Below are 16483 nucleotides of genomic sequence, written 5' to 3'. Positions count from 1 at the left end.
TAGATCGTGACAACAAATAACTAACTACATTCTTCAAGGAGCAAGTCTAATTGTTTGATATTCTGCTTTATCATGTCACAAATTGAGGGGCATCTTGAAAAATGTAATGTCTGTGCATAAGAAAATTACTTCTCACATTGTATTTGAACCTATCAATGGAGTTTTTCTTCACTTTTTCCTCTAAAGACTAGATTATTTCTTCATTATATTAATTACTGTATGTTTTTTTACTCCCTAAGTTTTGCTGAACTATCCACACAGATGAAAATTACCAACCCAAATGGTTATATCAATAACAGTTGTCTGGTTGCTTGCTACTGTATTTCTTTTGCATAATATCAAGAGTCTTGTGACTATGTGGTATCAGTATTTGGAATCTGACTCAGAAAGCAGCCCGTTCAACACTGAACTTCTTTCTGTACTTTCTGGATGGTCTTAGATTGTCAAATTAAAAAAAAAAAAGTAAAGTAAAAGCAATCTTACACATTGTTTATTTAAAAACAGAACACCTTACAGATTTCTCTTTTAGAGAAATCTGGTAACATGCTAAGACTAGATCAGAACATTTGCAAAAATTTAGATCTAATTATAGTAGTTCTAGTTCCCTTACTCTATATCTGTATAAATTAGTTGATCTCTTTGAGAGTCAAATTCATATTTTGAAATCAAAGAAAGTTATCTTTGAAAGTTGTTATAATGATCAAAACGTGACGTATGTAAACACTCAACACATTTTGTGTAGGTGTGTAGAAGATTACTTATTAATTTAAGATTGAAATCTTTATTTTATCTTTAGTACTTGGAAATTAGAACTATGCAAGACCATGGAATGACTTTAAATATGTGATGAATTTTTTATAGATAAATAGGCAGATTTATACAGATAAATACTTTTTATTCTTTTAATTAAATTGTACTTAGAAAATTTCAAAAAGTTTACATTTTTCTTAAAATACTGCAAGTGTAGAGTACTTCTTCAGAAGTACTTATAAAAATGTCTTAAGAACTTTTGCACTAAAGTTGTGATAGTGACAACATTCTGTGGTAAAGACATAGAATTAAATGTCATCAAAACTTTTATACATAAAATATATCATTGATATTTCTAAGAAAGAAAATGAAAGTGATACATTGTAAAATAAATGTAAACCTAAAGATATTTGTAAACTCTACCCAAGGAAATGAACTGGGATGGACAGAATGGAGATATGGAACAACAGGACCACTGGAAATGACTTTGTTCTCCTGGGGCTATTTCACTGCATCTTTGTCCCCAAGCTACTTTTTACTTTCATCTTTCTAGTTTTTCTTGTGGCCCTTATTGTCAACATTATGATGGTGATACTAATTTGGTTGAACTCTAATCTCCATACTCCTATGTACTTTCTTCTCAGTCAACTTTCCTTGATGGACCTCTTGTATATCTCTACTTTTGTTCCCAAGATAGCCATTGACTTTTTGTCTGGACGAAACAACATTTCCTATACTAACTGTGGAATCCAGCTCTTCCTCTTCATGACTCTGGTGGGAGCAGAGTGCCTTCTCCTGGCAGTCATGGCTTACGATCGCTATGTGGCTATATGCCATCCCCTTCACTACTCCATTCTCATGCGCCCTACAGTTTGCATTTTCATGGTGGCTGGCACTTGGCTGGGTGCACTTATCAATGCCTTCATCCATGTTGTCTATGTTCTGAATCTTCCTTTTTGTGGCTCCAGAGAAATCCATCATTTCTTTTGTGAGATCCCAGCTCTCCTGAAACTTGTTTGTGCTGACACTTCTCTTTATGAAAATGGTCTTTTTATCAGTGGTGTTATATTTCTCCTCTTTCCAATATCTGCCATCATGGCCTCATATGGGCAGATTCTCTCCACTGTTTTAAGATTAGAATTAAACATGGGGATGAGGAAGGCTTTGTCAACTTGTTCTTCCCATATGATTGTGGTGATTCTCTTCTATGGAACTGCCATCATCAAATATTTTCTCCCCAAATCCTATCACACTGCTGATCAGGACAAAGTGGTCTCTATCTTCTACACCATCCTCACTCCTATGCTCAATCCCCTCATCTACAGCCTGAGAAACAAAGAGATGTCTGGAGCCCTCAGGAAAGTATTGAGAAGAAAAATAACCAAATAAGTTGATATCTACTGAGAATAGGAGAAGAAAAAATTGACCTTAGTTACAGAAGGATTTTACAGTAACAGAGATGAGAAATATATAGTCAACAAATGGTACTTTTCTGTAGACATCTCATGGTCAAACCACTTCACCTTATCTTTAGTGGACTGCTAATGAAACATAGCGTGCCTTCCTTCTATGCTTCATAAGATCCTCACCAATTTTTTAACAAAAATGCAGTGTCAGCAATTTGCCAATCAGTAATCAATATAAAAAATAACTGTATTTTAAAAAAATTAGACAATAGAAAAAAATGTGAATCCTAAGTAATATTGATTCTCTACTACCTTTTATTTTGTTTTATTTTATAATTTTTTATTTTTCCTTTATTTTACTTTACAATACTGTATTGGTTTTGCCATACATTGACATGAATCCACAACTGGTGTACATGAGTTCCCAAACATGAACCCCCCCTCCCTCTTCCCACCCCATATCATCTCTCTGGATCATCCCCATGCACCAGCCCCAAGCATCCTGTATCCTGCATCAAACATAGACTGGCGATTCATTTCTTACATGATAGTATACATGTTTCAATGCCATTCTCCCAAATCATCCCACCCTCTCCCTCTCCCTCAGAGTCCAAAAGTCCACTCTACACATCTGTGTCTCTTTTGCTGGCTCGCATACAGGGTCATCATTACCATCTTTCTAAATTCCATATATATGTGTTAGTATACTGTATTTGTGTTTTTCTTTCTGGCTTACTTCACTCTGTATAATCGGCTCCAGTTTCATCCATCTCATTAGAACTGATTCAAATGTATTCTTTTTCATGACTGAGTAATACTCCATTGTGTATACGTACCACAGCTTTCTTATCCATTCATCTGCTGATGGACATCTAGGTTGTTTCCATGTCCTGGCTATTATAAACAGTGCTGCGAAGAACACTGGAGTACATGTGTCTCTTTCAATTCTGGTTTCCTCAGTGTGTATGCCCAGCAGTGGGATTGCTGAGTCATAAGGCAGTTCTTTGTGCAATTTTTTAAGGAATCTCCACACTGTTCTCCATAGTGGCTGTACTAGTTTACATTCCCACCAACAGTGTAAGAGGGTTCCCTTTTCTCCACACCCTCTCTAGCATTTATTGCTTGCATACTTTTGGATCGCAGCCATTGTGACTGGTGTGAAGTGGTACCTCATTGTGGTCTTAATTTGCATTTCTCTAATAATGAGTGATGTTGAGCATCTTTTCATGTGTTTGTTAGCCATCCATATGTCTTCTTTGGAGAAATGTCTATTTAGTTCTTTGGCCCATTTTTTGATTGGGTCGTTTATTTTTCTGGAATTGAGCTGCATAAGTTGCTTATATATTTTTGAGATTAGTTGTTTGTCAGTTGTTTCATTTGCTATTATTTTCTCCCATTCAGAAGGCTGTCTTTTCACCTTGTTTATATTTTCCTTTGTTGTGCAGAAGCTTTTAATTTTAATTAGATCCCATTTGTTTATTTTTGCTTTTATTTCCAGAATTCTGGGAGGTGGATCTTAGAGGATCCTGCTGTGATATATGTTGGAGAGTGTTTTGCCTATGTTCTCCTCTAAGAGTTTTATAGTTTCTGGTCTTACATTTAGATATTTAATCCATTTTGAGTTTATTTTTGTGTGTGGTGTTAAAAAGTGATCTAGTTTCATTCTTTTACAAGTGGTTGACCAGTTTTCCCAGCATCACTTGTTAAAGAGGTTGTCTTTACTCCATTGTATATTCTTGCCTCCTTTGTCAAAGATAAGGTGTCCATATGTGTGTGGATTTATCTCTGGGCTTTCTATTTTGTTCCATTGATCTATATTTCTATCTTTGTGCCAGTACCATACTGTCTTGATGACTGTGGCTTTGTAGTAGAGCCTGAAGTCAGGCAGGTTGATTCCTCCAGTTCCATTCTTCTTTCTCAAGATTTCTTTGGCTATTCGAGGTTTTTTGTATTTCCATACAAATTGTGAAATTATTTGTCTAGTTCTGTGAAAAATACCACTGGTAGCTTGGTAGGGATTGCATTGAATCTGTGATTGCTTTGGGTAGTATACTCATTTTCACTATATTGATTACTACATTTTAAAGTAATTTTCCCTAAACCACTGAGTTGTAACAATATTTAAGTCAATATTTATAATACATTGGTCAGAACTTTCTTTTTTCAATTCTTACTATAACATATTTAATTTTGAACATATGATTCAAGTGTGGCTCACAAACACAAGAGTTTCTTCTTATTCTCACCATTTTATCAAGGAACTGGTGTGTCTTTGTTTTACTAATTGTTATAACCACAATAGTTTAGCTTGGATAATATTTAACTAATTACCTATAGTAATTTGTCTTAACTAATAATACCAGTACACTTAATTATTTTTAAAATTTGTCATAGCATTTCTTTTCAATTTATAGATTTATTTTTATTAAGGGTCCCACTTTGCATAAAATATTTTTTTCTTGATAAATTTTCACAGGTGAAAATAATGAATCCAAGGGAATAATTATTTTTTAATGTTTCTGTTCTTATCAAATTGATGAGTTATGTACATTTATAACATAACAAATAAATGTATATATGTATATGTATAGTTTTTACAATCCAAATCATAAATTTAGTATATTTGATTTTATATTTTTCATTTTATTAAGTTAGGAAATGATAGAGACCTTATTATAATTGAGAGATATATTTATTCATTTAGTTTTAGTTGATTTGTAAACTTTCCTTGTGTGTGTGTTATGTAAACATTTTTATTTTGGATTTTTTCATACTAAACCATTTATTATTTCTGATCTTTATATATTTTTACATATTTGACTTATTGACATATTTGAATACATGACCTTTAACAATTTATTAAAAATTGCCCATCCATTATTTCTCTTAAGTTCTATGCTGTGGCCATAAATTACATATTTGAATTTATAAAGCTTTCACTGAGTAATTTTATTATTAAGAAATATTATTACTCCACATCATTTATTTTGTACTTTCACTTATTTTTTCAGTGGTTGTTGCCTTTTAAATGTAAGTTGGAATACATCAGCTAGATTAAAAATATTTAACCCTTGTGTGAAGGCAATGGCACCCCAGTCCAATACTCTTGCCTGGAAAATCCCATGGACAGAGGAGCCTGGTAGGCTGCAGTCCATGGGGTCGCACAGAGTCAGGCACGACTGAGCTACTTCACTTTCGCTTTTCACTTTCATGCATTGGAGAAGGAAATGGCAACCCACTCCAATGTTCTTGCCTGGAGAATTCCAGAGACAGTGGGGCCCTGTCTATGGGGTCGCACAGAGTCGGACATGACTGAAGCAACTTAGTAGCAGCAGCAGCAGTGTCTATATAAGACCTGCAGTGGTATAGTCCTGCAGTCTTAAAAAGCCACACACTAAAAAAGAGAACTAGACAACTATGTTATACCATACATATAAATCAACCAAAAATGGATTAAAGACTTGAATATGACCTAATTTTTAATTTCTTTAACCAAATATACATTGAAAAAAATAGTATATTCTGTCTTTTTTTCTTTACTTAACATTTTGCTTGTCAGATTTTTCCCAAAGTTTTAATTTTAATTTATTTTGACCTTTATAAACTTTTATAGCATCAATATGCATAAATTATTTAACATTCAAATGTATTAGACATTGGAGCATTTCTGTTCTTCACTATTATAAACAACTACACTATCAATACTTGTATACATATATCTTAGTAAAAATAAACAAGATTTAAAATAATATGTCTGTTCTATACATCTGTGTCTCTTTTGCTGTCTCACATACAGGGTTATCGTTACCATCTTTCTAAATTCCTTATATATGTGTTAGTATACTGTATTGGTGTTTTTCTTTCTGGCTTATTTCACTCTGTATAATCAGCTTCAGTTTCATTAACCTCATTAGAACTGATTCAAATATATTCTTCTTAATGGCTGAGTAATACTCCATTGTGTATATGTACCACAGCTTTCTTATCTATTCATCTGCTGATGGACGTCTAGGTTGCTTCCATGTCCTGGATATTATAAACAGTGCTGTGATGAACATTGGGGTACATGTGTCTCTTTCAATTCTGATTTCCTTGGTGTGTATGCTCAAAAGTGGGATTGCTGGGTCAAAAGGCATTTCTGTTTCCAGCTTTTTAAGGAATCTCTACATTATTCTCCATAGTGGCTGTACTTGTTTGCATTCCCACCAACAGTGTAAGAAGGTTCCCTTTTCTCCACACCCTCTCTGGCATTTATTGCTTGTAGACTTTTGGATTCACAGCCATTCTGACTGGAGTGAAATGGTACTTCATTATGGTTTTGAGACGACCCAGAGGGATGGTAAAGGGAGGGAGGAGGGAGGGGGGTTCAGGATGGGGAACATGTTTATACCTGTGATGGATTCATGTTGATGTATGGCAAAACCAATACAATATTGTAAAGTAATTAACCTCCAATTAAAATAAATAAAATTATATTAAAAAATATGTCTGTGAGTATATTTGCCAGGGAGAAGTTATGCACATTTTAAAATTAATAATATGTATTTGATTACTAGGGTCACCATAAAAAATCAAAACAAACTTTGAATGACTGAAACAATAGAAATTTACTTTCTCACAAGTCTGTAGTTCAGACATTCTATTTCAAGTTTTTGACTGGTCTAGGCTACCTGTGAATGCTCAAGTGTCAATCTTTCTTAGACTCTTTGACTTCTAATTGTTTCTCACATTCCTTGGCTTGTGTAGCATAACTCTGATCTTTCTTTTTATTCACTCGGTCTTCTTTCCTTTGTATATTTTAATGTGCTCTTTTCTCTTATACAAACATTACTCATTTGATTTTGAACCCACCTTAAATCCACGATGATTTAATCTTGAGATCGCAAACTAAGTACAAATGCCAAGCTCTATTTCCAAAGGTCACATTCACATGTCCCAAAAGAACATGAATTTTGGAGGACCATCTTTCAACCCACTACAATAGATAATGCCAAAGTGTTTCTAAATAATTTTAGTAGTTCAACTCATTCAAGAATGAATTCCTTTAATTTCACAACCTTGAAGATGCACAATTTTGAAAATAATATATTTCTTTGAATATGATGAGTGTATCTGTATGGTCTTGTTGCTATTTATTTTGCCTATTTTTGATTACCAGCAAAGTTGTATGATTCCTCACATATTTACTGTCCATTTTTACTTCATTCTTTCACAAGTTGCACTTAAACACTTTGCCTATTTAAAAAAAAAAAAAAGAAGAATGAATTAGGCATTTTGTTGTTAATTTTAGTAGTTCTTTATAAAATATGTACAAAATTAATTTCCAATTGCTCATGCTACAACTATATTATCCTTCCTTGATATGGGTTCTCACATTTTTAATGCTGATATTTATTAAAAATTAACATTATTGTGGTAATAGTTATCAGTCATTTCCTCCAAAATTAATGTTTGTATACGTTGCCAGATAAATTATTTCACATCCTTCAATCAAAAAGTTATTCTTCCATATCTCTTCCAAGATATGTATGTGCATGTTAAGCTATTTCAGTCATATCTGACTCTTTGTGACCCTATGGACTGTAGCCTGTCAGGCTCCTCTGTTCATGAGATTCTCCAGGTAAGAATTCTAGAGTGGGTTTCCTTGCTTTCCCCCATGGGATCTTCCCAACCTAGGGACTGAACCCACATCTCTTATGTCTCCTGCATTGGCAGGTGGATTCTTTACCACTACTGCCACCTGGGGTAAGCCCCATGCTATGTGTGTGTATACAATATATGTGTATACACACACATATATAAATATATACTATATATGTATATGTATTTACATATATGTATATATGGTATGTATTTATATATGTGTGTATACACACACATATACACATGATGGAATACTACTTGGCCATAAAAAATAATGGAATATTATCATTTGCAGCAATATCGATGGATATAGAGATTATCATACTGAATGAAGTAATTCAGATAAAGACAAATATTATAGGATAACATTTGTATGTGGAATCTAAAAAACAAATAAAAATAGATTTATGTAAAGAAAACCGGACTTACAGACAATGAAAACAATCTTATGGTTACCAAAGACAGAAGAGGGACAAATTAGAGGTATGGGATTAACAGATACACAGGACTATACACAAAATAGTCATGTATAATTTTTATAAAAAGCAATGCTATGCTATGCACCATAAAAAACTTTATTCAATAACTCATAATAACCTACAATGAAAAAATTGGAAAAAAACTATTTTTATTATTACACAACACTGTACTTCAATAAAAAGAGGTCACTATTTCAAGAAGATATTACAATAGTAAATATATATTCACTCAACATGAAAGCACCTAAGTAACCTAAATATATTAAGCAAATACCATCAGATCTAAAGATAAAAATAGACAAGTGTATAATAATAATAATGTGACTTCAATAATCTACTATCAACAATGGATATCTTATCCACAGAAAATCAGCAAAGGAATGTTGTAACTGGATACATTACAGCAAGTGGACTTAACAGACATATATAGAATAGTCCATCTAACAGAATCAGAATACACATTCTTCTCAAGTGCACACAGAATATTCTCCAGGATAAATCATATGAATGGACACAAAACAAATCTTAACAAATTTGAGAAGGTTGGATTCATACCATCTTTTCTGACCACAGTGGTAGGAAACTTGAACAACAAAAGGAAAACTGGAAAATTTACAAATATGTAAAAACTAAACACACTTCTGATAAACAATGGGTCAAAAAAGAAATCAAAAGGGAATTTTAAAATTCTCAAATAAATAAAATGTAATCATAACGTATCAGAACTTATGGAATGCAGCAAAAACATCTCTGAAGAGATATTTTAGAGTAATAAATGCATCACATAAATGGCAACCCACTCCAGTATTCTTGCCTGGAGAATCCCAGGGACGGGAGAGCCAACTGGGCTGCTGTCTATGGGGTTGCACAGAGTTGGACATGACTGAAGTGACTTAGCAAGAAATCAGGAGTATCTCAAATACGCAACCTAACTTTTCACTTCTAAGGACTAGAAAAAGAACACATTAAGCAAAATGATAACAGAAGAATGGAAATAACAATAAAAAATAAAAAGTGAATTAGGGACTAGAAAAACAATAGAATGGATAAATGAAACTAAGAACTGGCTTTAGAAAAGATAGACAAAATTGACAAACCTTCAGTTAGACTAAGAAAAAAAGAGAAAGTATTCAGATAAAATTAGATGCAAAAGAAAGATAAGACCTTACACTAGATACAAAAGAAATGTAAACAATCATAAAAGACTACAATGAGCAACTGTAAGTGAACAAATTAGATAACCTAGAAAATAGGGATAAATTCCCAGAAACACATCAGCTACAAAGACTGAATTAGAAAAAAGCAGAAAATCTCAACAGATCAGTAATTAATATTGAGAATGAACTAGTAACCAAAAATCTCCCAACACAGAAAACCCCAAGAAACTCTTTTCTTCACTTGCCAATTCTGCTAAACATTAATTTATAACTAATTCTTTCCTCAATCTCAGTCAGTAAATCATCTGACTACAGTGCAGGGGACCCAGGTTTGATCCCTGGGTAGGGAAGATCCCCTGGAGAAGGAAATGGAAACCCACTCTAGTATTCTTGCCTGGAGAATCACATGGACAGAGGAGCCTGGTGGGCTACAGTCCATGGGGTTGGAAGGGGTTGGACTTAACTTAGAGACTAAACCACCACAATTATTAACACCAATTCTTCTAAAACTCTTCTAAAAAAACTGAAGAGGATGAAACACTTCTAAACTCTTATGAGACCAGAATAACACTTATGCCAAAGTCATATAAGGAAACTACAAGAAAAACAGAAACCTATAAACCAATATCCCTATTAAATTTAGATGCAAAACATTATCAACATGTATTTTAGCAAAGGACTTCAAGAATAATAAAAGACAATTATGACAACTCTACAGCCAACACAATACTCAATAGTGAAAAGGTGAGAGCCTTCCTACTAAAAACTGGGGCAATATAAGGATACCCATTCTCACCACTATTTTTAAACAGAGTTTTGGAAGTACTAGCCACAGCACCAGACAAGAAAAATAAATAAAAAGGAATCAAAATTGGAAAGGAACAAGTGAGGCTCTCAATCTTTACAGATGACATGATACTTAACAAAGAAAATCTTAAAGACACCATCAAAAAACTACCACCAGAATGAATTTGGTAAAATTGCAGGATACAAAGTTAATACACAGAAATCTGTCATATTTCTACATACTAATAATGAAATTCCAGAAAGGTGATTGAAATATACACATTACTATATATATATAACATAGACAACTAATAAGGACACAACTGTATAGCACAGGGAGTCTCCTTAATACACGTTAATGACCTACATGGGGAAAGAACATAAAGAAAGGTGGATATATGTCAATATATAACTAATTCACCTTGCATTACAACAGAAATCAACACAACATTGTAAATCAACTCTACACCAATAAAAATTTTAAGAAATAAAATCACATCATATAATAAAATATTTAAGAATAAACCTGACCAAGGAGATAAAAGATTTATAAACTGAAAACTATAAAACATTGATAAAGAAAACTGAAGATGAATTCAAAAGATGGTGAGAAGTACATCAAGTACTTGGATTGAAAGAATTAATATTTATAAAATGTTCATAACAACCAAATCAATCGATAAATTTAATGCAATCCCAGTCAAAATATCCATGACATTTTTCACAAAGCTAGATCAAACAATTCAAAAGTTTACATAGACTCATTAAACATGCAGAGTTGCCAAGCAATTCAGGGGGAAATGAGCAAAGCAAGAGACAACCCTCCCAGAATTTTCCACAGTTTCTTGTGATCCACACAGTCAAAGGCTTTGGCATAGTCAATAAAGCAGAAATAGATGTTTTTCTGGAACCCTCTTGCTTTTTCCATGATCCATCGGATGTTGGCAATTTGATCTCTGGTTCCTCTGCCTTTTCTAAAACCAGCTTGAACATCTAGAAGTTCACGGTTCATGTATTGCTGAAGCCTGGCTTGGAGAATTTTAAGCATTACTTTACTAGCATGTGAGATGAGTGCAATTGTGCAGTAGTTTGAGCATTCTTTGGCATTGCCTTTCTTTGGGATTGGAATTAAAACTGACCTTTTCCAGTCCTGTGGCCACTGCTGAGTTTTCCAAATTTGCTGGCATTTTGAGTGCAGCATTTTCACAATATCATCTTTTATGATTTGAAATAGCTCAACTGGAATTTCATCACCTTCACTAGTTTTGTTCATAGTACTGCTTCCTAAGGCCCACCTGACTTCACATTCCAGGATGTCTGGCTCTAGATGAGTAATCACAACATCGTGATTATCAGGATCGTGAAGATCTTTTTTGTACCATTCTTCTGTGTATTCTTACTATGTCTTCTTAATATCTTCTGCTTCTGTTAGGTCCCAACCATTTCTGTCCTTTATCGAGCCTATTTTTGCATGAAATGTTCCCTTGGTATCTCTAATTTTCTTGAAGAGATCTCTAGTCTTCCCCATTCTGTTCTTTTCCTCTATTTCTTTGCATTGATTACTGAGGAAGGTTTTCTTATCTCTCCTTGCTATTCTTTGGAATTCTGCATTCAAATGGATATATCTTTCCTTTTCTCCTTTGCTTTTAGCTTCCCTTCTTTTCATAGCTATTTGTAAGGCCTCCTCAGACAGCCATTTTGCTTTTTTGCATTTCTTTTTCTTGGGGATGGTCTTGATTCCTGTCTCCTATACAATGTCACAAACCTCCATCCATAGTTCATCAGGCACTCTGTCTTTCAGATCTATGCCCTTAAATCTATTTCTCACTTCCACTGTATAGCCCTAGGGATTTGATTAAGGCCACACCTGAATGGTCTAGATGTTTTCTCCACTTTCTTCAATTTCAGTCTGAATTTGGCAGTAAGGAGTTCATGATCTGAGCCACAGTCAGCTACCAGTCTTGTTTTTGCTGACTGTATAGAGCTTCTCCTTCTTAGGCTGCAAAGAATGTAACCAGTCTGATTTCAGTGTTGACCATCTGGTGATGTCCGCGTGTAGAGTCTTCTCTTGTGTTGTGGGAAGAAGGTGTTTTCTATGAGCTGTGTGTTCACTTGGCAGAGCTCTATTAGCCTTTGCCCTGCTTCATTTTGTACTTCAAGCCCAAATTTTCCTGTTACTCCAGGTGTTTCTTGACATCCTACTTTTGCATTCCAGTCCTGTATAATGAAAAGGACATCTTTTGGGGGGTCACTTTGCTTATTTAACTTATATTCAGAGTACATCATAAGAAATCTTGCATGAATCACAAGCTGAAATCAAAATTGTCAGGAGAAAATTCAACAACCTCAGTTATAAAGATGATACCACCCTAATGGCAGAAAGTGAAGAGGAACTAATGAACATCTTGATGAAAGTGAAAGAGGAGAGTGGAAAAGCTGGCTTAAAACCTAACATTTGAAATGCTAAGATCATGGCATTTGGTCCCATCACTTCAAATGATGGGGAAACAATGAAACAGTGAGAGACTTTATTTTCTTGCACTCCAAAATCACTGCAGATGGTGACTGCAGCCATGAAATTAAAAGATGCTTGCTCCTTGGAAGAAAAGCTATGACAAAAACAGAGATATCACTTTGCTGATAAATGTCTGTATAGTCAAAGCTATGGTTTTTCAGTAGTCATGTACAAATGTGTTATTTGGACCATAAAGAAAGCTGAGCACCAAAGGATAGATGCTTTCAAACTGTAGTGCCAGAGAAGACTCTTGAGAGTCTCTTGGATATCAATGAGATCAAACCAGTCAATCCTAAAAGAAATCAACCCTGAATATTCATCAGAAGGACTGATGCTATGACTGAAGCTCCAAAACTTTGGCCACTTGATGTGATGAGCTGATTCATTGGACAAGACTCTGATGCTGAGAAAGATAGAAGGGAGGAGGAGTAGGGGATGACAGGATGAGATGGTTGATTTTACTCCAGTCACACACAGGTTCAAAGGAGGACCCTGGGAAATCACTCTAATACTCTTGCCTGGAGAATCCCATAGACAGAGATGCCTGGGTGAGCTGCAGCCCATAGGGTTGCAAAGAGCTGGACATGACTGAAGGGACTTTGCAGGCACAAACCAGTCACTTCCTTTAAGCACTAATTGCTCAATTTAGAAGCCAAGAAATTATTCTTGATTCTTATCTCTTTTCACTCCATAAATTACATCAGAAAACCCTTGGTTTGATCTTATAAAACACACAGTCAATTTACAATTTTTCTCTTTTCACTGTTAATGCTTACTGTGAAACATTACCTAATGTTTCCTGATTTATTGCAGTAGATTCTTGATTCACCTTTGTTCCAAAACATTCATTCTCTGCAGAGCAGATAAAGTGGATGTGTAACACTGTAAGTCAGATTGTTTACTTTCTAAACAGTTTCCTGTGCTTACACTAAAATTCCCTACTCTTTGACATTGCCTGTAAAATTTTCATGCTCTGGCCTTTTCTTAACTATCTGATTGTAGTATATACACTTATTGTCAATGATAGAATCCACATATAATGCTCATTATTCTGATTTGAATGCATGCCAAGCTTACTCTTACCTTAGGAAGTTTGAACTTGACATTCCTTCTCCTGGCATGATTGCTGCAGGTCTCCCTTTTCATGATCAAATGCAGCTGAAATATCTCACCAAATACCTCCAGGGAATATCTCATTTAAACAGCTAAATGGTTACTTTCCAACATATAATTCTTTATTTTTTTCACAACATTAAATGAGTGTTTTTTATATGTTTATTGTCATTTATTATTACTGGCACACACAGTAGGGAAATTTTACAAACACAAGGACCTAGTCAATATTGATTAGAAATTTAATTCCAGCACCTAGAATATAGTGCTTGAAGCAGAAAAGTCATTCAATAATTGGCATTGAATTAATGAACAGATAAAAAGGAATTATAGACAAACTTTGCTTAAAGAGCTTTTATTTTTGTTGTTATTGTTGTTTGGGGTTTTGTTGTAGGACAATGAAAGTAAGATGCAAATTTTTGTTCCTTGTTCCTGATAGCATATTATCAAGATTTCTAAAAAGTGGATAATTAGATTCCATTAATTTTTTGTTTAAGAACAAAACATTTAAAAGGGAATTCCTAACATTGTCTTTTATTATAATTTCTTTCTTAAACTGAAATTTACCAAAGTCAGTCTTCTCAATGCCCCCTTCACCTCTTTGTTTCTGAGGGTATAGATCAGAGGATTCAGGAGTGGGGTGACAATGTTGTAGAAGAGGGTGAGGAATTTGCCTTGGTCCTTGGAGGAGCTGGCTCCTGGTTGCATGTACATGTAAATAATATTTCCATAGAAAAGTGAGACCACTGTGAGATGGGAGCCACAGGTGTTGAAGGCTTTGTGTCTCCCAGAAGATGACTGAATACTTAGTACAGCCCTCACAATGTAGCCATAGGAGATCAGGATAAACACTAAGGGTGACAGCACAATACCTACTGCAAGAATAAAGGCAATGCCTTCAACGGCAGCTGTATTGACACAGGCCATGTGAATTAGGGCAGGCATCTCACACAGGAAGTGGTCTACCTTCTGGTACCCACAGCGGGGTAACCACAGGGTCATTGGAGACATGATCAAAGAGTTGACCACCCCACAGCCCCAAGCAAGGGACACTAAACCCAAGCATAACTGTGGATTCATGATCACCATGTAGTGCAGGGGCTTGCAAACTGCAACAAACCGGTCATATGCCATGACTGCCAGGAGTAGACATTCCACACCACCCAGACCCAGGAATAGGAAGAGCTGGATGGCACAGCCTGTGTAGCTGATGGTCTTGTCATATCCATTTAGGTTATACAGAAGCTGAGGGATGGAGCTGGTGGTGAAACTAAGGTCCAGGAAGGAGAGATGGGTGAGGAAGAAGTACATGGGAGTGTGGAGGTGAGGATCCAGCTGAGACACCAGAATGATGGTGATGTTGCCCACAAGGGTCAGGAGATATGCGATCAAGATAACCACAAAGAGGATTCTCTCCAGATGGGGCCGATCAGAAAATCCCGAAAGGATGAAATTTCCCTGGGCGCTTTCATTGGTTACATCCATCTCTACTGCAATTCAGCAAAACTGGAAAAAAAAAAATAATAATCATGTACAGCCTCTAACTGTTCTATATGCCTATCATGCTAATAAAATTTGAAACTTTTAGTGAAAATGTGTGACCATAGCTTAAAAGTTTAAAAATAAACAGAGAGAAATTACATAGAAATGTTATATACTGGCTATAGGAAAACTACTTAAAGCAAAACACAAAACATGAATATCATTAAGAAAATAAGTTTTAGAGAGAATTAAAAATAGAATAATTTTAAAGAGAATAAAATAATAGAGAAAATAAAATATCCTGAGGAAATTTTCCTATAAAAATTAAAGATGAAAATATTATAAAGTTTTGAGAGTTTGTATATTCTTCCTTTAGATTCTGAGGTAGCTGTACTATAATACACATAAAGAAAAAATTGCTCATTTGTACAATACCTTGCCCTGGAGAGAAAGTTGGGGTGTCATTCTAAGATTAAATTTACTTTTTTTCCTTTTCTGTGAATAAATTTCCTGAATGTTTCTGAAGCTGATTGGAAGTGGTTGATAGCTATTGGCATTCATTAATCCTGATAAAGTTCAACTTCTCCCAAATTACTCCCCAAAATCTCAGACTTGATAGAACATTTGGGGTCTCTTGTCTCTACGGTTTTTAAATACCTGGGCCAGATGTGATTTATCCACCTCTTAGATGCCACCACAGATGATTAATTCAGTTGTCCTCTTGATCAATAGAGCTTAGAAACAATACATTACTTAGTCATATCCATATCCCATACTTTACACAGGTTAATATAGCACCTTGTGAATGTAGCTCTTTTGAATTACTCCCACTTTCTCCTCCAGATCCATTTATGAAAGATGTAGAAGATTACATCCAGGTTCATCCTACCATTCCAGTACCTGGATATTTGACTTGTATTCAGTAAAAGAAGGCTTCCTTTGTGGCTCAGCTGGTAAGGAATCTACCTGCAATGTGGGAGACCTGGATTCAATCCCTGGATTGGGAAGATCCCTTGGAGAAAAGAAAAACTACCCACTCCAGTATTCTGGCCTGGAGAAGTCCATGGACTATATCCATCTGGTCTCAAAGAGTCAGACACAACTGAGTGACTTTCACTTCACTTCACTCAGGAGAACCACAATGATTCACAT

The 16483-nt window shown here is 34.9% G+C and overlaps 2 protein-coding genes across 2 annotated transcripts; one reads left to right on the top strand and one right to left on the bottom strand.

The window, feature by feature from the left end:
• The first annotated feature begins 1200 nt into the window (after nucleotides 1-1200).
• On the top strand, nucleotides 1201-2139 carry LOC128050994 (olfactory receptor 2T27-like). Its single transcript, XM_052643502.1, has one exon. It carries the CDS (start codon nucleotides 1201-1203, stop codon nucleotides 2137-2139), a length of 939 nt encoding a protein of 312 aa, XP_052499462.1.
• A 4869-nt stretch (nucleotides 2140-7008) lies between these two features.
• Nucleotides 7009-15334, bottom strand: LOC128050993 (olfactory receptor 2W3-like). Its single transcript, XM_052643501.1, has 2 exons — nucleotides 14417-15334; nucleotides 7009-7131 (listed from the first exon to the last, which is right to left on the bottom strand). The coding sequence occupies exons 1-2, from the start codon at nucleotides 15332-15334 to the stop codon at nucleotides 7009-7011; spliced, it is 1041 nt and encodes a 346-aa protein (XP_052499461.1).
• Nucleotides 15335-16483: the final 1149 nt, after the last annotated feature.

Source organism: Budorcas taxicolor, chromosome 7, assembly GCF_023091745.1.
Source record: "Budorcas taxicolor isolate Tak-1 chromosome 7, Takin1.1, whole genome shotgun sequence".
Lineage (NCBI taxonomy): Eukaryota > Metazoa > Chordata > Mammalia > Artiodactyla > Bovidae > Budorcas > Budorcas taxicolor.
This window is presented reverse-complemented; position numbering and strand designations above follow the sequence as displayed.

What these genes read in the sequence shown, in the direction of transcription:
- LOC128050993 (XM_052643501.1), bottom strand. Translation starts at nt 15,334, where the DNA reads ATGGATGTAACCAATGAAAGCGCCCAGGGAAATTTCATCCTTTCGGGA. An exon ending in CATTGAGAAGACTGACTTTG is followed by an intron (nt 7,132 to 14,416) that starts GTAAATTTCAGT and finishes TATCTATTGTAG; the next exon opens with TGGGTTGAAAGATGGTCCTC.
- LOC128050994 (XM_052643502.1), top strand. Translation starts at nt 1,201, where the DNA reads ATGGAGATATGGAACAACAGGACCACTGGAAATGACTTTGTTCTCCTG.